Here is a 21,719-nt window from a genome sequence, read left to right as displayed (position 1 = left end):
ATGGGCTTTGAGGTAGGACAAAAGCCTAAGTTTGGCTCATCAGTCAGCCACGTGTGATTGGCAAAAGCCTGGGTCGCTCTCAGCGGGAAGTGGGGACAGTGGGCAGTAGGGCAATCCAGGGTGGGCAGCGGCCACCCTTGGTCGCGCCGGGCCTCCTCCAGGAGTCGTGGCTTGGGCGCGCTCCTAGGCGCATTCCAGGCTCTGCAGCCCCTCCTCTCCCGGCCTCCGCCACGGGGCTGGCGCCTCCCCGCGTCGCCCGGACAGTCTCGTGCCGGCGGCTATGGTCTCTGGTGGCCGCGGGAGCTTAAAAGGACTCGCGCACCGCGGGTATTCAGTGTCGGTCAGGGAACAGCGACCTGCTTTCCTCAGCAGCCAGGCTGTGCTGGGCGAGATGGGACCCGGCTCTCAACGTGCGCTCGTCCTTCTCCTGCTACTCCTTGCCTGCCCTGGAGCGCGGGCTTCCCAGGTCAGTGTCCCCGTAGCCCCTCCCGGGGTCCCGCTTCCCGAGGAGGTAACGCCGAGGCTGGGACATGCCATGTTCCTCTGGTGTGCTGGAGTTGGGGGCTTGGAGCGGAATCTCGGGCTGGGGTTCGGTTGTTGGAAAGAGGAGTGGGGTCCTCCATCTGTCATCGCAGAGGCACCGCGCGGGCCAGGAGACCTGGGAGGACCTGGGCTGCAGCAGCCCAGCAGGGGAAAGCGGCTCCGCGTGGGAATCGCCGGTACAGGAAAGTTGCCCGGGGACTTCTGAGACATTGGTCTTTTGTGGGTCTTGGTGAGAACACCTGGCCACCCAATTCTGTTAGAGAATGTTCTCGCCTTCCAAACCCAGAGTTTACATTTCTAACTGAAATGTTCTTGCCTCCACCACGGACCTTAACCATTCTTAGGACTACTTAGCCTTGACCTGGAATATCCTCAGGTGGTCTTATTCTGAGCACCAGAGGTCTTAGAATTGCAATTACATTTTCTTACCCATATGGGCAGCGGGCGGTTTTTGGTTTCTTTTCTTTCTTTTTTTGTCATTTATGTGCCCAAATCCCACTGGATTTATTTACTTAATCATATTCTTTTTCTTTTCTTTTCACATTAACCATTGGAAGCTAATTTTTAAAATTAAAATTAAAAATGTAAATAAAAATCATTTAGGGATTTGGTATTGCCAAGTTACGGGTCCAGCAGCCAGAGAGCCCTGGTGGAGGAGCAACCCATCGCCTTCTCCAACCATGCCAACAGCATCATAAACAGCTGCAGGATGTGGAGAGACACTGGGTGCCTGCTGAATGTCGAGATTCTTGTTGGTCTTCTAAGTCTTCTAGAAGGCCACCCAGTCAGAAAGGAGTAGTATAAATTCTGTCGCTGACCTCCTGATCCTTGTCCATACTGCCTGTCCTGGATCTAAATTGCTGGGCACAGGCAAGGATGCCCTGGGGTTACTGAGAAGCCCCTTGAGGGGCAGCGAGTTTCCATGCCTGGAGAATTTGTTTTAGGTCAGACCTGCTCATGTTCCTGCAGAAGGTAATGAGTGGGAGTCACAGGAAGCAGCTGAACAGCCAAATGGCAGAGGCCCAGCCTGGGGCTAAAGTGAACCCACCCACAAGAGCAATGGGATCACCCTGGTTTTGTAGATTGCAAAACCAAACTAAACCTTCATCCCATGCCCCATGCCAGAAGCACAGGAGATATGTCTCCAATGGGCTCCTCCATCCCAGGCTGCAAATGGGCAGGGCATGAGAGGAGATGCTCCAGAGCTTAGCCGTCTCCTGGTCTCAGCAGGGTTTGTAATTGGGTGGACATCTGTCTCATGAGCTTACATGGAAAATAGTGAGATCAGGGCAATTGGTGGATCTGGTTCAGAGGCAGCCCTGAGCTTGCCTCGGCTTGAACATGTTCCTGAGTTACTGAGAGACCTAAGCCCTGCTCTGGCCAGCTTTTCTCATCCCCTGCTGCTCAGCATTGCCTTCTTTATCTGCAGAACAACTCTTGCAGGTAAAGTCAAAGGAAACGAAAAGGATCAGCCATAGATGTGTTTCAAAGTTCTAGTGAAATTAGGGGGAGTGATAGTGGCACACGCCTTTAATCCCAACGCTCGGAGGCAGAAACAGGTGGATCTCTATGAGTTCAAGGGCAGCCTGGTCTACAGAGTAAGTTCCAGGACAGCCAGAACTGTTAGACAGAGAAACCCTGTTTGGGGGGTGGGGGGAGTTCTAGTGAAATTGACCTTCACCCAAACTGAGTATTTGGAGCTCCCCCGTCCTTCCAGCTCCAGGCTGGGCAAGGTGAGGAAGGAGCCACAGGAAGTCTCCATGTTGCCTGGTTCCTCTCATCTCTGTTCTGATACACACATCTTCACAGAGGCTTCCTGGCCCACTGCTCCACACAGATCCCTCCCTGCATCTCTTTTCTCCTGCTGTGGTCTCCTGAAGGATGACTTACATTGGTCAGTGCCAGGCAGTCTCTGGGCAGATCCTGGCCGTGCATAACATGACCCAAGAGACTTCTAGAAGTCCTGCTGCCAGCCTTACTCCGAAGGCGGCTCCAAAGTTTAGTTGGTCTAGGTTGCATCTCAAGAAGGGCTGTTGTTAAAGACATCCCTAGTGACTCTTACAGAGACAATGCCTGCGACCCACAGCGATCCCAGCTCTCAGAGTCACAATATGGAGTCAGTTACCACTCAGGAGATGATCGAGGTCAGGAGAGTTCACAGCGGACTCAGTAGGGGACTCACGAGGAATCAGGTGACGTAGTGTACCTGGAGTCTACCTGACAGTATAAACCCCCAGGCTCTCAGATCCAGTGATGAGACCAGCTGGGAAGTGGAAAGAATGAAACTTGCCACAGAACCACCCCTTCTCATGGGGGAGGTTGGTTAGGATGGGCAAGGGACTTCATCAGCAGAAGCCTGAGGGCCACCAAGCAGAGCCAGTGTCAGCTCCTATAGATGATCCCTGTCTTGGGTTCCTTTTTGAATGTAAATGTCCTCACTTTGCTGACTTTTGTGACATCTAAGAGTGACATTATAAGTGTATATCTGCATGAGTGTATGAGTGCATGCATGTGTCTGTGAATTCACAATTGCCTTCTGTGTGATGAAGGTGAATGGGTGTTTGCATGTGTCAGAGTATGTGAGGGAGTGTGTGTTAGTATGTGTGTTAGCATGTGTGTGTGTCTTTCTGTGTGTATATGAATGCATGGTTGTGTTGTAGTGGTAGGTATGTGTGTGTGCATGTGTTGAGGTATTTGAGTGTTGCAGTGTGTGTATGAATGTATGTACATATGTTAAAGTACATATGTGCATGTGGTGAATACATGGTTGCATGCAATGGTGGTATTTTAGCTTCTCATCTGCTGCTCTGATAAAACCCTAACCAAAACCAGCGTGGTGTCATTGTGTTGGCAAATGCTGTCTAGTCTAGGGATGAACACACTTTATCAATTCTCCCATAGAACAACATCCGTGGTGTTGTTTCTAGATTTTGGCTATCGTGGGTCAGGGAAGGAAGCTGACTCAGCAAGTAAAAGCTTTTGCCACTGAAGGCTGGATGATCAGCCCAGCGTGGTGTCACACTCTTCTAACCTAGCACTCAGGAGGATCTCTGTGAGTTCAAGGCCAGCCTGGTCTACAAAGCATATTCCAGGACAGCTAGGACTGTTACGTAGAGAAATCCTGTCTCAAACAAACAAACAAACAAACAAGGTTGGGGGATCTCCACACACAAATAGATAAAAAAAATAAAACCCAAACATTTTTAAAAGCTTCACACAGAACTTTGCATAATATAAGCTTTTTTCTCCACTCTGAATTTGTAGGAGTGCGGTTGCTAAATCAAATGGAAAATGAATGTTTAATGTCGCAAGAAATTTTCAAACTCTATTTCATAGCTGATGTGTTCCATCAGCTACCTAGGAGAGACCCAAATCATTTCACCCCAAATCATTCCAACAGGTGTCCAGTGGGACCTCCGCATGGTGTCTGTTTCTGTTTCTCTAATAACTGGCAAACGACGTAGGATGTTTCCTCGGGTGCTGGCTGCCCTGTGAATGGCCGAGGCAGGCGCCATTCAAACTGTCTTCCTTTTGGTTTTGTTTGTGAGACGAAAGGCACCGTATGTCCAGTTTGTGGGCCCAAGGGACCCTCTCACTTCAGACTTTCCAGAAGCCTGGACTATAGTCATGAGATGCCATGCCCACCTTGACCAGTTTGGGATGGATTGTTTGTATTCTTGTTCGCTTCGGAGCTTTCTTTACAGATGCTAAATACAAGTGAACTAAAAATATGTTTTCCATTTGTAGCTTTAAACTGGCTTTGAGCTACCTACGTAGCTAAGGTTGGACTTGAACTCCCAATCTCTCTCCACCTCCTAGGTACTGAGATCACAGGTATGCACAGCCGCACCCAACTCAAATGTCTTCTGTAGAACAGAATAATAAAATTTATTATTTTATATGCATAATGTTTATTATAAAAAAGTTTAGTAAAGCCCTATTTATTGGCCTGAATTTTAGTAATCAGATTTAAGAACCTTTGGCCTAACTTTTTAGGCCAAAACATTTTTCTTCTGTTTTCCTCTAAAATGTTCATAGCTTTGCACTTTTTTTTCCTATGATTCATTTTGTGTTTCTTTTAATAGTGTGTGTGGGATTTATGTGGAAATCACATTTTTGCATATGGATATTCAATTATTTTAATAGTATTTATGGAAAGGCCACTAAATTATCATTGAGTTGCCTTAGCAACAGTCAAAAGCCAATTCTCTCACAAATATGGGATTATTTCTGCGTCAATAATATACTATCTTTTTTCTTTTCATTTTTGTTTTTCGATACAGAGTTTCTCTGTGTAGCCCTGCTTGTCCTGGAACTCACTTTGTAGACCAGGCTGGCCTCGAACTCACAGAGATCCACCTGCCTCTGCCTCCCGAGTGTTGGGATTAAAGGTGTGCCCCACCACCACCCACTTTACTGTCTTTTCTCAAAAATGTATTTATTCACCTCTTGTGTATGTGCGCTCACATACACGCTCATGCATGTGTCCTTCATGTGCTACTAGAAACTGATTAGTGGGAAAAGCCAGTCCTTCATCTTTATTATTTCTTTCCAAAATTTTTGACTACTTTAGGTTTTTTATTTTTTCATGAAAAGATTTATTGTGAGAACTGATAAGATGAACAGGCAGGTAGAGGCACTGGGTACCAAACTTGACAACCTGAGTTGATTCCTGGTACCCATATGGAGGAAGGAGAGAACTGATCCCTAAAAATTGGCCTCTGGTCTAAGCTACACATACATGGCATGCATGTGCAAATGCGCACACACACACACACACCAGAGTATATAAATAAATAAAACAAAATTTAAAAACATTTTAGAATGAGCTCTTCTTTATATATGAACAATCCTGCACAATTTTTATTGGTATCATATTACATTTACAGATCAATTATGGGACAATGTGTAGATACAGTATGTCTTCCTATTTGCTTGGCTACTACTTGACTTTTTTTTTTTAACTCTCATTGTTTTTAGTTTAACAGAAATGTGTTTTTATTAGATTTGTATCTAGTTATTTTAATTTGTAGTCATTTAAAATGCTTTTAATTGGTTTGGAGAGATGGCTCAGTGGATAAAGTATTTGTTTTGCAAGTGTGATGATAAAAATTCAGATCCCTGTGCCCATATAAATACTGGGCAGGTTGGTTGCTTTCTGGTGGTCCCAGCACATGGGAGGTAGAGATAGGAATCTTCAGGGAAAGCTGATTGCCAAATGAGCCAAAATGTCAAGCTCCAGGTTCAATATATAGGATGGAGAGCTTCTACAGCCTGAGAGGCCAATTCCCAAGTCTGCATCCAGGGTTACAGAAAGAATGCCTTCAAAGTATCAGGAGTTGGAAAAAATTCTTCTCTGTCAGAGGGCTAGGCTTCTCTATCTGAGGGAAAATAAGGAAACACACGCCTTCTGATGGCAACCTTCTCTTTTGCTTCATCTTAAAAAGTTTCCTTTCTGAAAATCTCTCCCTCTCCACACAGCTACCTCTCTTTCCACACAGCCACACAGCACTCCTCTCTCCACCTCCCATCCTTCTCCTACGACAGCAGAGCCTCTCGACAAATAGGAATCACATTTCCAGAGTCACACAGCACTTCTTGAGTAAGCAATAAGAAACTTATTCACTGATAACATACTTTCTCTCTGGCTAGGGATGTCACACTGACCAGCCAGCAAGTAATGCTTGGCCATGCACGTAGCTCTAAGTGGTCAGGGTTCCCAGACAGAAAGCGACATTGAAATTCAGGGCTTAAACAATAAACAGTTAGTTGGCTGAACCTTGAGGCTAGGAGTACGTGGAGGAAGTCCATTACTGCAGGGGTTCTGTCTACCAAAGTTGCTTCATGTCTGATCTTGATTCAGCGGTAAACACCTGGGAGTTCATCCTTGTGTATTTGTCTCCAGGGGCAGCCAGTTTGCTTTGAATTTGTTCTGAAGTCTAAAAACATCTGTCTTTGTGACTGAGAATACTATTACTTTTCTATGTCAGTCTGAGAAATAAAAAATATCCTAATATTTTTTCTGTTCATCAGAATTATACAGATTAAGAAGAAATCATCTTCCTGACCACAGTTCTATATATGCCTAGTGGATGAAATATTTATACAAGATAAACACACAGGCAGTGGCGAAAGCACCCAGAGCTGTTTTTAGGGAAGAAATGTATGCATATGAGAAAAATTACAGACAGAAACAACCAGTCATTTGCAGTCAGTGACCCCACAGTCTAAGTAAGGCTCCCCCATCAGAGAGTTATTTAATTGACCTGTTAGATACTAATTGCCACCTGCTATATCCTCCCATGTCCTCCAGGAGAGAGCGACTAAGGAAGACACTTATGTCAATGTTGTACCTCCACATACACATGCACATACACATGTGCCACATATATGCAAAAACACACATGCATATGTGTACCTCACATATATACATATCGGAAACAATTCAAATGGTGTGTTTCTAGTACATAGCAATGCAATGGGCTTTTGTGTTGACCTTGTATCTTGTTTTTTGTGAAGATTATTGTTGTTGCTGCTGCTGTTGTTGCTTGACATTTGTGCATAGAACTTCCATTGCCAGTTCACAGGGGAGACGACATCTTAGTCTAGTTCCAGAAAGCAGTGTGCATCCCAGTATCAAGCGGTGCTAGCTCTAGGTGTGTGGTTGCTATGTGTGTGGTCAGCGGTTCCTCTTCCTTCTGCTTCAGTGTTACCAGCAATGGATGTTGAGTTCGAAACACACTTTTTTTCTTGTTCAGTTCCAACAATCTTGTAGTTTTTCAGTCCCTTGAAGAAACTGGTGTCAGTTTTTGTTTGTTTCAAACAGGGCTTCTCTATGTCGCCCCAGCTGTCCTGGATCTTGCTCTGTAGACAAGGCTGACCTTGAACTCAGAGATCCCTCAGAGATCTTTGTGTCTCTGCCTCCTGAGGGCTGGGGTTAAAGGCATGTGCCATCATGCCCAGCCTTGGTGATAGTTTTTGAAATATGTGATAGCATTTGCTGATGAGACCCTGGAGGCCTGGAGACTTTTTCTGGAAGATCACACCTACAAATTCAATTCCTTCCACAGAGCGGAACTATTCCCTTTGGGAAGTGTGTTTCTCTCAAGAAATAAGTAACTGGGCAGAGTGGCACACATCCGTAATCCCAGCAGTTGAGAGATTGAAACTGGGGGATCTTGAGTTTGAGGCCAGCCTTGATTACACAGCAAGACTCTTCATTAAAAGGTGAAAGAAATGAACTCATAACTCTGCTCCTTTGAAATACCCTGGAGGCTACTCCATGTGTCTAAAACAGGTCAACACCTGTTTGTCACCAAATGTCACCACAGGTGAGCACTTTGTTCCATGGGTCACCACAGGGCCTGGTGGTCTACTATAGCTAGACCTTCTCTAACTTTCCAAGCTCCCTGGCGTGATTCCCCTCAGCTGAGTCTGTCTGTCATGGACGTTGCCATGACGACTTCCTATTGCTCTTTCCCATTAGCCATTCAGCCAGACGTCTCTTTGCAGGCCTGTGCTCTCCAGCCCTCTACGGTTTGCTGGGCTTGTGGTCCTGCCTGCTGACCTAGAGGCTGAGGACAGGCCCTCTCTGCTCTCATGAACTTTTGAGGCTCTGATCCTCTTCCTTGGTTTGCTCTCCTACATTATGAGCCTTTGCTTGTGGAAACAATTTCAAGCCCACTGCTTCAGAGCTGGTCAGACCGCTCGACTCTGCAGGCACAGGCCATGCTTGAGAGCAGGTTTGGCGGCGAGCAGAGGAGCACAGACACTCCTACACCCTTGAGTGAAGACCGGTCCTCCTCTATTGAGGAACATTGTGCTTGATCAGTGATGTCCCTGTAGTCACAGTACGAGGAGATCATCAGCCCTTCAGTACAGAGTTTTAGACAAAATATATAGAAATTAATTGAAATTTCTTAACTTATGGGCCATCCAGATCCAAATGGGGTATGCCATGAAACAAATATTTGATGCTTTCAGCATCTCCCACAGTAGAAGCAAAACAAATAAGGACCTTGAGTTTGAATAGGGCCCTAAGAACCTAGTATGGGCAGACTAGGGTGGCAATCCGTGTTAGGGTCAGGTGGGTTGTCCGGGTACTCAGGTCCCCCACTCCTCTGGACAGGGCTTGCTCTTTCTCTAGGATCAGCTGTCAAGTCAGCTAGTGGAGTAGTCTATGGCTCTTATATCGGCTATCACGGCTCTGTTCCACGAGGCTAGCTGGGACTTCTCTTATAGAGGTGGAGGACCAAGACTCCAAGAAGAATACAAGGCTCCTGGAGAATCGGCCTTGGAAGCGAGCTGACACCAGACTTTCATTGCCGCTTGTTGAGGAGCTTCAGAATTCCTCTGTAAACGATGTGGATAGTCTGTGGTCTTTCTTGGAGACGATCCAGCACTGGGACCCAGAGTTTTCTCTCCACAGGACCATGCATTTAGAGGGTGGGCTGAGGCTGGGGTGGGCCACACCTCCCGTTTTCTCTAGCAATCTCCCACGAGCATTCTGAAATAAGACCTGTGCCCCATCTGGGACAGTCATGACTGCTAGGAAGACAGAGCCGTCTTTACTCCCAGGACTGGAAATGGGAGTAAGTGTTGAGCTGAGCCCTGAGTACCTGGGAGGAGATGTAGGCAGTTATATGAATGGCTTCTAGGGAGGCCCTGAAGGAACTGATGTCCTCCACGCTGGTCTATTTGACAGCAGATTTAACTCTGAGCAAGACCAAGCTAGGACACCAATGATATCACTCCCTCAGTATCTGGGCCCTATCTCTGCTCTGACATGCTTGCTTGGACCTCCCTGTCGGCCGTTCGCCCCACAGAGCGTGTCATTGCTCTGGCATAAATGTTCACAGAGGCCTGATCGTTCTGTCACCACGCAGCACACATTGTTAAATTATGAAATGGGGTTTGGTGGCCCATGCTCATCTCGAACTTGTAACCCTCCTACCTCAGACTTTTGCACCCTGGGATTATGATCCATAAGTGAAAAGAGGCAGCTTGTGCAGCCCCAGGGCTCTGGGGACAAAGGCAGACAGTCTGAGTGGATAAAACTTTTATACCCTTTCACATTCCCTTCGAGAAACTTTTATGCTCTCGATAACCTAGGACTCGTAAGGCCATGACATCTGAAAACATAGAATAAAGTATAGCATCTCATTATGTACTCCCTGGCAGGCCTGGACCTCTTATGTAGACCAAGCAAATCTCTAACTAGAAGCACTCTTCCTGCCTCTGCCTCTTACTGGGATTAGAGGGATGCACACCTGCACATAGTTTTAATAAGGAAAAATAGTTATCCTAATCTGATAGCACTCAAAGCCACCAGTCTCAAAAAGTGTGATGTATATGTCTAGGGAGTCACCATTTGTAGGAGCATATGCGTCCAGAGGGAGCTACTGGTCGTGAGACTTGAGGAGCCAGACCTGGGCTAGGGCTGAGCAAGACAGGCAGGCAAGGAGGGAGGAAGAGAAGAAGGGAAAAAGGAAGGAAGAAGAGAAGGAAGGGAGGGAGGGAGGAAGGAAGGAGAGAAGGAAAGAAGGAAGGAAGGAAGGAAGGAGGTAAGGAAGGAGGAAAGGAAGGAAGGAAGGGGAAAAGATTGGTTGTAGAGAAGTACAGTCATTTACAACCTAGTGTAAAAACACATTAGTGTGCTGGTGTCACGTGACCATGCCGGTATCACCCTAAAGCATCTGTCCCTGACTTCATGAAAAGAATGCCTGTCGCTAACCATAGCCTGGGAGCTTAGCTTGCTCGCCACCAGGACAGGCACTGTCCCAAAAGGCAGCAGTGCCCAGGTGGTATGGACTCCCTGTGGTTGCCCCATGTCCTGTCCTGCTAAGTCTTTTCCTGGCTGGGTAACGGAAGCAGGTTTCTGCCCCTTGAGACTCAGTTTCCTTCTCTAAATAGTGATGGCAATGGCCATTCCTGTATCGTGGGGAATGGTAAAGAGGAACTACATAGACGAGAAGACGCGTACTGCATGTTTGGCACATGTTAGGGAGAGAAGGGTGAGCTGGCTTGGTTCCTGCCGTCACACAGCTTGCTGAGCGGTGAGAGGGAAACAGGAAGAGCCACTGTTTCTGTTCCCTTGACTGAGAAAACAAAGAAGATGGTTTTAGTGCGAATATAAAATCACCGACAGCCAGCAGGGTATAAATTCAAACCACAGGCTGTGTGTGTGGAACAGTGGTAGACACCTGCCTCCTGTGTGTGGAGTCTATTCTCGGCACCTCAAACACAGAGAACCTCAAAATGCCCTGGGCTCCAGCCCTCAAAGGGAGACTCCAGCTGGAAGCCTGGCATGATTAATCCTGTGTTAGTTTAGCTAAGCCATGGCTTCCCTCTGTGACCCAGGAAAGTGTTATATAGGTGTGATTAACATTTACATCAGTGGCCTTAATAAAAGCGATTAGTCCTTAATGTGGAGTCTTTGTCTTATGTAAATAAGGGTGGAGGAACTTCTCCCAGGTTGTCTTTGAATGTGAGGTCCAACAACACCGTAGACTCTGCCCCACAATTATGTGAGCCAGTGAGCTCTCTCTCCCTCGTGAGTGTGTGTAGGAATGTAGGTAACACACACACACACACACACACACACACACACACACACACACAGTATACATTAAGGGTTGGAGAGTTAGCTCACTATTAAGAACACTTTCTGCTTTTGCAGAGGACCTGGGTTCAGTTCCCAACACCCACATGGTGGTTTACAACCATCTGTAGCTCCAGTTCCAGGGAATCCAATGCCCTCTTCCGGCCTCCATAGGCATTGCATGCTTTTTGTGTACAATATACACACCAGCAAAACACCTATACACATCAAATTTAAAAGTAAATCAACCTTAACAATAAAAATGTGATATATATCAAATATGCATGTTGTACCTTAGATATCATGCATATCCTAGTATATTAACTGTGTGGGTCATGCTTGTTTCCTATTGCCTCTGTTTCTCTGGAGACCCCTAGTGCAAGCGCTGTGGGCAGCTCCTAGTGCGAATTATCGGTTCTCCCTCTGTGTGTGTGTGTGCTCACATGCATGTGCTCAGTGGAGGAGTTATAGCCCTCAACTGGGTGCAAGAGCAAAGCTCCAGAGAAAAGCAGTGAAGAAATTTCACCATGACTCAGTGGAGGAGGCCTCGAGCCTTGGCTTCGCAGGCCTGAGTTGGCAAGTGTGATCTGTCCTCTCGGAGACCTAAAGGCACCAAAACATCTGTGTTTCCATTAAGAATATGCTGACGAGACACATAGTTGTGGCTTAGGGAAAAGGAGTGTAAGAGGCAGCCCCTCCCAGCCTGAGGGGTCATCTGTGGCCGCCTGAGAGCCCAAGGCTCTATCAGCAAGGTAGCCGTTGACGTTGTTGCCATGCTAATTCATGTCGGCACTGTGAAGAAGACCCCCTCAGCTGGGTACAGAAAAGCCCCACACACCCTGCCTGTGGGAGTCTTGACAGCAGACTCTGGGCCTTGACTTTATGTATAAATTGAGCCCAACAGCAAAGAGGCCCAGATGGGACGGCAAGGGCTAGGCCTACTAAATTCTGGGATGAGGACAGGAGATCTTGGGGTCATACACAATCCTTAGCTGTGGATCCCTCAGTCAACTGGTGGGATCTGGGTATAAAGGGTCCCTGCAGATCTCTCCTGGTTGGTTCTCAGAGAAAGAGGAGCGTGGAAAATTCTGAGGGACTTTGAGAAAATACTGTAAGGGAGCCAACTATGTAAAGAGTTAACAAGGACTCCCCTGCGGAGGACAAAGGGAGATGGGATGTGTGTGGGGGGTGTGCATCTATGAGCGTGCATGTGCACATACACTTGCTCCTGTGAGCCAGAAGAGAACATGAGGTACCCAGGTCCATCACTCTATACCACCCTTCCTTGAGACAGACTCTCTCTCAGTGAACCCCGAGCAGGGTTGGGGTCCACTCCAGTGACCCTCCTGCCATTCACATCCACAGCCCTGGAGTTGGAGATGCGTGCACACATGCCCAGCCTTTTACCTGAGTGCCAGACAAGCATCTTTACCCACTGAGCCATCTCTCTAGGCCCCAGAGAGAGTATTCTCATCATTCTCTAGACCCTTCTGGCTCCTCTGCCCAGCTCTCAGCACAGACATCATGTTCTAGAACCATCTATGCCTGGGAAGATCTGATGGCAGAACCCTGCTCCTTACCAAAGGCTTCATATCTGTCAACTCTGAGTCTGGGTTTGAGTTAGGTCAAGTGCTGTCTCTTTCAAAAGCAAATAACAACCATGAGAAACCCTAAGCCTGGCATGGTGCCTCCCGCCTTTAATTCTAGCAATTGGGAGGCAGAGGCAGGTGGATCTTTGTAACTTGGAGGCCAGCCTTGTCTACAAAGCGAGTTCTAGGACAGCCAGGGTTGTTACACAGAGGAAACCCTGTCTTGGGTGGGGAGGGGGAGATAAGCTCTGATCTTTTTATTCCCTCAGAAATGGAAGAATTTCCCTAACCATCTTGACTTCACCTTAAATGTTATTAAAAAGTAAGAGACGATTTTCCACAAGTTTTTATTAGTAGCACTGGGTGTGAAGCCTGGGTGTTTGGCTGTGTTATGGTTTCCACTTTTATTTCTGTGGTCTTGGAACTAATGACCTTGAGCATGCTAGGTAAGAGCTGTCCCACTGTCTTGTCCTTCCAGCCTGACAGCCAGGGACAAATGCTCACATGAACCTAGGGGAATCTCTTCAAGAAAAATTTCAAAAACAAACATACAAACAAGGTATTGAGGGTTCTGGGAAAAGCTCGTGAGATTGAAAGCCCAGACAGAATGCGTTCCTTTGTCCTCCTGGGTTGTGGGGTCACCTGCAGCCTGGCTGGGGTTGACCTTGCCTAGTGACAACTTTGTTGAATTTTCCCTTCAGAAAGGGAGGTCTGTTGCCGAAGGTTATGGGGAGCCCAGGGTCACCTTGTACAGGCTGGGTCTGGGATCTTCTAATGAGAAGGACTGGGCCCAGTCAGCCTTTTGCGGCCAAGCTGGCTTACCTCTTACTCTCTGCAGTGAATCGGGCAACCTCAGCAAAGCCTGTAATTTAAGAAGTAGGAAATGGTTGGTTCCCAAGCCTCAGGTGGTTGCGCTCTGAGCAGGCGAGGGTAGTGGGTGGGAGAGCACAGTGGACAGAGGGACGGTGAAAAGGAACCCTGCACACACTAAAAAATTCCACAGAGAAATGGAAGTGAGGTTGAGTTAGTGACCCAGAGTTAGGCATGCTGTGCCCACTGGGGTGAAAGTGACACTACATCCCACAAAAGGAGGAACCGTCAGCACCGTGCGGTGACCGAGCCTGGCCAGACGGTACCACAGATGTGTATGTTTGGTCCGACTCAGAAAGTAGCCTGGAGTAGGAAGTTAACATTCGTATCTCTTTGCTTGGATTAGCTTTGTGTTTCAGATTGTTTCTCAAGGTGGATGCTCTCCCTCAACAAGTGAAGGGGATAAATCCTATCTCAATTAGAAAATGGGGACCATTTGGGTCCTTTACCTTCTTCCATGACCCACTCATCCCCAAAATTCATGCCTCTTGAGCATTTGCCCTGGCTGAACAGAGGTTTCAGGGCCACCGCCCCGTTCTCAGGTGGATTGGGGAAGCAGATTCTGAGCCTGGCTCCCACCAACTCCATATGTAACATTTGGGACCACAGACCTGCCTGGTTAGTGGCAGCTGCAAGGCCCCTCAGATTCCCTCTGGAAGGCCTTCATTCACTCAGCCCCTGACTCTCATCTGGCAGGACAGCTTGCCAAGAGCACCTGAGATCCTCCTTGCACTACCTGAGACAGGGCAGACAGGAGTGGGTCAGAGAGAGCCTGCCTCATTGAGTCATCACAGCCGCGCAGCTAGCTCCCTCTCCACCTGTGTCAACACTGCCAGGTGTCAGCCCAGTGACAGCTGGAGGGATAAAGCACCTGGTGTAGTTGTCCTGAGGGGCAGCACTGAGGCTAGAGAATGGTACCGCCCAGTAGTCACAGGACAGCAGGCCTTTTCTCCCCACCTCACAGGTACACACCCTCCTCCTGTCGTTACTTCCTGGGGCCCCAGGGCTCCATCCTGGCTTCCCACGTGTTTGCCCTTCCCAGTAAAGCCTTTGGCATTCAGAACTCTCCACTTTGCACATCCCTGGACCCAGCAAGCCCCTCCCACATATCATGACATCTGGATCAGGAGAGGCTCTTCCCCAAACTACCATATCCTGCCCCCACTGTCAAATCTCCAACTTGCTCAAGAGTTAAAACTCCACTCCAGGGGTGTGAATTCCTAGTGCACGCTCCTGGGAAAGACCCCAGCACACAGGGCTACGTGAGGACACATGAGTCTGCTCCTTGGCGAAGGCTGGAAATCGCAGGTGTTCAGGCTACCCGTCTCCCAGGATGCGTGATTTGGGTCAAATCCCCTGACGGTCAGCCTCTGTGTGACACAGGGACTCACATAATCCTAATCATAGCCACAAGTAGAGGCTGCCTTCTCCACATGTGGACGCCAGCCAGCTGGGAAGCAGCCTCTGAGGAAGAGAAGCATGTCTTCACAGGCGGAAGTGCATCCCAAATGGAATTGACACAAGTCACAAAGACATCCGTTTTCTTTTTAGCACAGAAAGATAGGTGTGGGAACTCAGGTCCGGGCGAGTTGGCCATGCAGTGCCAGGCAGGTAAGAACTGGTCATCACCCAGGTGCCCAGGACTTGTGTGGAAAGGATGGCCAGCAGTCAGGGAGGAAGTAGAAAAGCAAGCTTCTCTTCCTGGCAGTTGCCTTTCGGGCTATGCTTCATCAAGACCCCGTTACGGCAGAGGCCAAGGAGCCCCTGTGGGTTAACGAGTTCCAGGGACAACTGGGAACTCAATTTTGTCAAAAGCATCCATTGACTCTAGCGCATGAGTCATGTGTTTGGTGAAAACTCCAAGGTGCGGCAGCCTGGCAGTGTCTCCGGGAGAGTGGCCCACTGTGGCTGCAGCGGCTCCCCTGAGTGGTTGGACACTACCCAGGCTGTGGAGGCCACATACCTCAGCTGCCCAGCTGCCCCACTGGCCAGTGCACACTTCTTTTAATTATAAAACTTAGACATGGGGCTGGGGAGATGGGTGAAGCGCTCATAGCGCAAACATGAGGTCTTGAGTTCAGATCCCCAGAAGTCGTTTAGAGGCTGCTGAGCCTGGACTCTCAAAGCTGGGTAGGCAAAGGCAGGAGAATCCCTGGAGCTTGCTGGCCAGCTGTTCTCCTGGAAACACTGAGCTCTGGGGTCAGGGAAAGAGCAACTGAGGAAAACATAAACACCAACCTCTGGCCTCTACATATGTCAACTTGCACACACGTGGCCACACACATGAACATATTCACACAGTACACACAACTGATACTCAGTGAAAAAGCCCCAAATAAGCAATGATCCATATCCCTAAGATGCATCATCACAGTGATTATGTATTGCCTTTCCTCCCTTGCAAGTCATACAAACCAGGTCAGACAGATTCCGCTTCATGATGTGCAGTTCCCAAATGGACGAGAATGACCATAATTGACCATAATCAATTACCCAAGGCTTTTCACCTTTCTCCTTCCTGAATAGTCCCCTTCTTGTCCCCACGCAGGGCCCTTTTCTCTTTAAGATTTCTTCTATTTCAATGATGTGTATATGTGTGTGAGGAGTGTGTGTTGGGGGGGGTCGAATGAGAGCAGCAGCAGGTGCGCGTGTTGTGTGTGTGTGTGTGTGTGTGTGTGTGTGTGTGTGTGTGCGCACATATGCAGATGGCCTCCGAATCCAGAAGAGGGCATCAGACCCCTGGAGCTTACGAGCGGTTACAAGCTGCTCCCGTGTGTGACGGAAACTAAACCTGGGGTCCTCTGCAAGAGCAGGAAGCACTCGGAACCACTGAGCCATCTCTCTGGCCCCTGCTGTCCTGACTCTTGAAAGCAACAGAGACTGCAAGGAAACCTTGCAATTTTTATCATCCAGTATGATGTTTAAGTTGCTTTAAGTCAGATAGTCTTGGTCGATGTTAAGTACAATCCCATTGTATTGGGATCATCAGCTATTAAAAATCATCAAAACTGGACATTCTTTATTCTCTTTTCCCCTTATTTTACTTGTTACATTTTTAAAAGCCTAGGAACCACCAGCCCTCCCTAACTGTTCACTTGTTTTTCAAGGTGTCCAATAGAGAAAGGAAGGAAAATTTCACCCAGCCCAGAATTCAGAGTCTTAACTTAGAGTGAGTCCTTTGGAGGGACAGACTAGTGATTATAAGGAACTTTGGGGTCAAATGGTTACTTAAGCACCTAGTCATTTAGTTGCCAATTCTGCCCTGGTTGTGTTGTGTCAGGGGGTGAAGATGGGTTGTCACCTAGCAACTGAAGCCAGCAGATGCTGTTGTTTAGGTAGAGCAGTGCTTCTCGACCTTCCTAATGCTGTGACCCTCAGGTTCCTCAGGTTGCGGACCCCATTCATAAGGTTATTTTCGTTGCTACTCTATAAGTGTAATTTTGCTCTTACGAATCATACATATCTGATTTGCTAATGGTCTTAGCCAGCCCCTGTAACAGGGTCAGTCAACTCCCAAAGGGGTCGCGACCCACCGGTTGAGAACAGAGGAGAGAGTGTCTGGCAGGAAGGGGTACCTTGGAGAGGCTGCTCTACAGAGTTTTACAAGGCAGGGAGTTTGAAGGGTCAGACTTCTGAAGCCCAGAGCATGGTGATAGAGTGAGGCCCACAACAGTCTCTCCTCTTGCCAGAGCTGCCCAAGTCAGCAGCAGCTCCTGACAACCATCCGCCAGCTGCAGCTGCTGCTCAGGGGCCAGGAGTCCCGCTTCGCGGAAGGCATCCGGAACATGAAGAGTCGGCTGACCACGCTGCAAAATATTCTGAACAAAATGGCCCCAGGTGAACCTCCAGGTGGGTCCGAAATCATCAAGCACTACACTCGAGAACCTTCCCTGCAACTCTGTCCATCCAGTTTGCCCCAGGATGTCTGTGTGTCTGTTCGCACGCACACATTAAAGTTACTCCTATCCCCTATATTTGATAGTCATCTATTTCCAGCGTTTTTTTTAAATGATTTATTTATTCAAGTTTTTTTTAAATTTTTTATTTATTTATTTATTTATTATGTATACAATATTCTTGTCTGTGTGTCTACCTGCAGGCCAGAAGAGGGCACCAGACCTCATTACAGATGGTTGTGAGCCACCATGTGGTTGCTGGGAATTGAACTCAGGACCTTTGGAAGAGCAGGCAATGCTCTTAACCGCTGAGCCATCTCTCCAGCCCCCTTATTCAAGTTTTTTAAAATGATTTATTTATGTGTGTATGCACATGTGTGTGCATGTGCCGAAGAAGGCCAGAGAGGGTGTTGGGTCCCTGGTCCTCTTCAGTAGCAACAAACCCTCTTGATCCCTGAGCAATCTCTGCAGCCCCCTTGTTTTCTTTCTATATTACGTCGCTCAAGTTGGCCTCCGATTTGCTGTGTAGCCAAGGATAATCTTGAACTCCTGATCCTCCCACCTCTGCCTCCCAGGAGCCATGGTTGGTCACCACACCCAGCCCCTTTCCTCTTATGCCTTTTATTCTAGGCTTAACAGCTACGTAGGTAGCTACCTGTAATTTGACAGAATTGTCCAAGTATCACTCTGCAAACAGAGGTGCGTTTCACCTCGCTGTCCTCCCCAGAGAGCACGGTCCACTCTCATTCTGCTTCTGTCCCTGTTTTCGTTTTTGGTGTAACGTCTCTTTGCCCAGCTGGTTTGAAGTTCACGGCCTGGAAGGCTCGGCTCCTTCCCACCTGTGCCCTCCAGCAGGCACACTGCCACCCTGGCCTGCCCAGAACACTGCACCGCACAGTCCTTGTTATTTCCCATTAGCCAGCATGGCTCTGGCTCTTCCTGCCTGGAAGTACATTCTCCAGTGACTCACCCAGTCACTGTGGGAATAAGGGCCCCCAGAGTAAGTCTCGCTTGTCTGGGGGACAATGGGACACCCCAATTCCCTCCACCAATGGGAGGGCTCTAATATTGGGTCATGTTTTCCTGGTGACGTTTTTCACTTTCTAGGCCTTAGAAAGGTGAGCACTGGGTTTCTCCTGGTCTAGGGGCTCAGGGGACAGGAGATGGAGCCTGGGAGATACCTGACATCATTGGTCCCCTGTGACTTTGTTTTCTTAGGGCCTTCTCTGTGACGTGAAGTCACATTTCTTGGGGAAGGCTTTCATCACTGGTTCAATAAATCACATTTCTTTCAAGGCTCATTGATAGAACATACTCTGTGTGCCAGGCACTTGGGTGGGGGCAACAGAAAGAACATAGGCCAGATCACACTTAGGCAGAGGACGCTGACAGCAAACATGAAGACACAAATGTGCAGTAGTCACAAATGCTAAGAAGAAAGCAAAGTCCACGGGGACAGAGCTGCACGGCAGCCAGGGATCCCTCTGGGAAGTGGTGACATTTGAATAGAGACCCGAAGAGCAAGGAGAAGCTGGCCTGGTAGTAGACTGAGCCTGTTCAGGAGATTTAGGACATCCAGGAGGCTGGAGACAAGAGAGAGCAGAGGAAGTAAGTGTTGGGCTCATCAACCTGATGCTCAGCACTGCACTGTGAGGCCCTGTACATACAACCCTCCGTGTCTCTGAGCATCAATTTCCTCAGCTTTCAATGGGCCAACTGTGTGTCCCCTCCTCCTCTCAAAGAACACTGGGAGGGCTTCACGAAATGGGGCATGTAGAAGGTATAGCTCCATGCCCAGCCTGCAGCAATCGTGAGAGAGAGAGAGAGAGAGAGAGAGAGAGAGAGAGAGAGAGAGAGGTGTCTTGTGAGTGGCATCCATGCCTCCACACCTGTAGCCCAGGAGGAGGGCTCCTAATCCCTCTTCTTTACCTTACAGTTTCCTGCCCTGCTCTGGACGCCCCCACTGATGGCAGGAAGTTCGGAAGCAAGTACTTAATGGATCATGAAGTCCATTTTACCTGCAACCCTGGCTTCCAACTGGTTGGTCCCAGCAGCGTGGTGTGTCTTGCTAATGGCACCTGGACTGGAGAAAAGCCCCACTGCAGAGGTATGGCCATTCTGCCCTGTCCACACCACACAGCGTGGGTGTGTTGGTCAAAAAGGGTCATCCCAGGGACATCTGATTCTCTTTTCTTTGTGTGTGTGTGTGTGTGTGTGAGAGAGAGAGAGAGAGAGACAGAGAGACGGGGAGAGACAGAGACAGAGAGACAGAGAGTTCAGGTAAAGACATGGATTAACCCTTAGGTTTGCTGCTGTGTATGCCAGGGTGGCTGGTCAGTAAACTTGCAGGGTTACCCTGTCTCAGCTTCTCATCCCCTGGTAGGAGTGCTGGGGTTCCAGGCGCCCACTACTGAAGTCTACGGGTAGGTTTGGGAAGGTTCGGGTAAGTTCTAGAGATCCAGGCTCAGGTTTGCACACTTAAGTGGCAAACATTTCACCCACTCAGCTCCCTCCCCCTCCCCATGGTTCTTCAATCATTCCTCAGCTGAGAAACAGGGGAACATGCCTGCTCCCTCACCGCTATGCCAGGCCTGAGTGGTTTCCATCATCATGAGTTTGCTACATGGAAAAACCCTATCTCAAAAAATGAAGAAAAAAAAAAAAAAAAGATTGGCTCTTATCTGGGTATAGTGTCTGCAGCTATAATCCCAGCACTTAAAGGCTAAGGTAGGTGGGCGGCCTGGACTCTGAGATTAGCCTGGGCTACAAAGAGAGACCCTGCTTTAAAATCTAAAATTAAATCAAACCAAGACAACACTAACAATCATATATGTCAGGGCCTGGGTCTACCTAGTTAAGAGAGGGAACTAGAAGAAGCGACAGCTGAGCTATCTGGGGCTGCAGTCTACTGGGCTCCTGGTATAGTCTGGGGAAGAAGTCCTCAGTTGTCCTCTGGGTCTAGGCTGGACTCAGTGTGGACAGCTCTGGAGAGACCTTCTGAGGTCACTGTGGGAAGAAAGAGTTTCTCTGTGCTGGGCTTGAGAACAGGACTGTTTTGACAATGGAAAAGAGTGAGGCTTGGCACATGTAATTTATTAGCTTTTCAGAAGCCTATAGATCACAGTTTTTTGTTTTGTTTTTGTTTTAAAAATCATGGCTATTGGTCATTTTTAGGCATCCATGGAACATCTTTTGAGGCAAAATGCCCATGAGTTTAGTCAGGATTAAAGGGAGCATAAATCTTAAACACAAGAGCAGTGTAGACAGGGCACTTGGGGCTGTGTCATTTGAGATAGGGCCTCTTTATGTTGCCCAGTCCGGTCTCAAACCCTCGGTGAGTACTAGAAAGTAACCAAGGGCTTCACATACGCAAGACAAGAGCTCTGTCACTCTGCTGCAATCAATAGCCCTGAATTCTTAAAAATCCTGAAAACAAAGAGACCTCAGAAGGGGGGTTGACAGGAGGAGCTGGGTCCGCGGCAGCACTCATGGTCGAGGTGCCCTTTCCTGTCTCCTGGAAGGAATGGTGGCTCAAGGGTTGGTTACAGGTTCCGGCTCTCAGACCTCACTGGGAACCATCCAGATGATAAATCATGAGCCATGCAAACACACCTGGGGAATTCCAGAGCCTGCTATTCACCCCGGCTCTGAAGGAATTCCATCCAATTAAACACTTCATGAATGATAAAAATGTCATCCTGGCTCTGAACACAAGGCATTTGCTTTTCATTTCTTTGGGCACCGTTAGCTTTAACTTTAGCTTCCAGGCTGAGTTGCAGAGCCCTGGTGGGTTCTTGCTATGTCCCCTCAGCACCTTTGGGTCCCATTCACTTGGCCTCCTGTGGCCCGATCTGCCTGATGGGTTCTGTAGTGTGTACCCCCACATCTGTCTGTCTCTTACCCTGTCATGGACATCTGTTTGCAGTCTACCCCAGCCACCATGACAGGACTGACATGATCTTGTTTCCCTACCTTGTCCCTGGACTCAGTGTCTGTGGATCTATGATGGGAGTCAGCATGCTTGACTGGTGACCTGAGTTCAATCCCTGAGACCTACAGAGTAGGAGAAGAGAGCCAGCTCCTAAGAAAGCTGTCCTCTGCCCTCCACAAGCACACTGTGGCATGCACACACCCATACACACACACACACACACACACACACAATAAATAAATAGATGTTAACTTTCCCCAGGAGGCTGGAGAGAAAGCCCAGCAGATAAG

At 48.2% G+C, this 21,719-nt stretch overlaps 1 protein-coding gene across 2 annotated transcripts in view; it reads left to right on the top strand.

The window, feature by feature from the left end:
* Positions 1-241: 241 nt before the first annotated feature.
* Positions 242-21,719, top strand: part of Fbln7 (fibulin 7) — a 37,235-nt gene continuing 15,757 nt past the window's right edge. For both annotated transcript variants that reach the window (XM_085696389.2, XM_048459832.3), the window contains exons 1-3: positions 242-466; positions 17,292-17,451; positions 19,435-19,605. In XM_085696389.2, the coding sequence (XP_085552515.2) occupies positions 281-466; positions 17,292-17,451; positions 19,435-19,605 (517 nt within the window). In that variant the 5' untranslated portion in view covers positions 242-280. The remainder of the gene's footprint in view (positions 467-17,291; positions 17,452-19,434; positions 19,606-21,719) is intronic.

The sequence above is a fragment of the Myodes glareolus genome, chromosome 10 (genome assembly GCF_982192425.1).
Source record: "Myodes glareolus chromosome 10, mMyoGla1.1, whole genome shotgun sequence".
Classification (NCBI taxonomy): Eukaryota; Metazoa; Chordata; class Mammalia; order Rodentia; family Cricetidae; genus Myodes; species Myodes glareolus.
The sequence above is the reverse complement of the archived record's forward strand: the minus strand, read 5'-3'. Positions and strand labels throughout refer to the sequence as shown.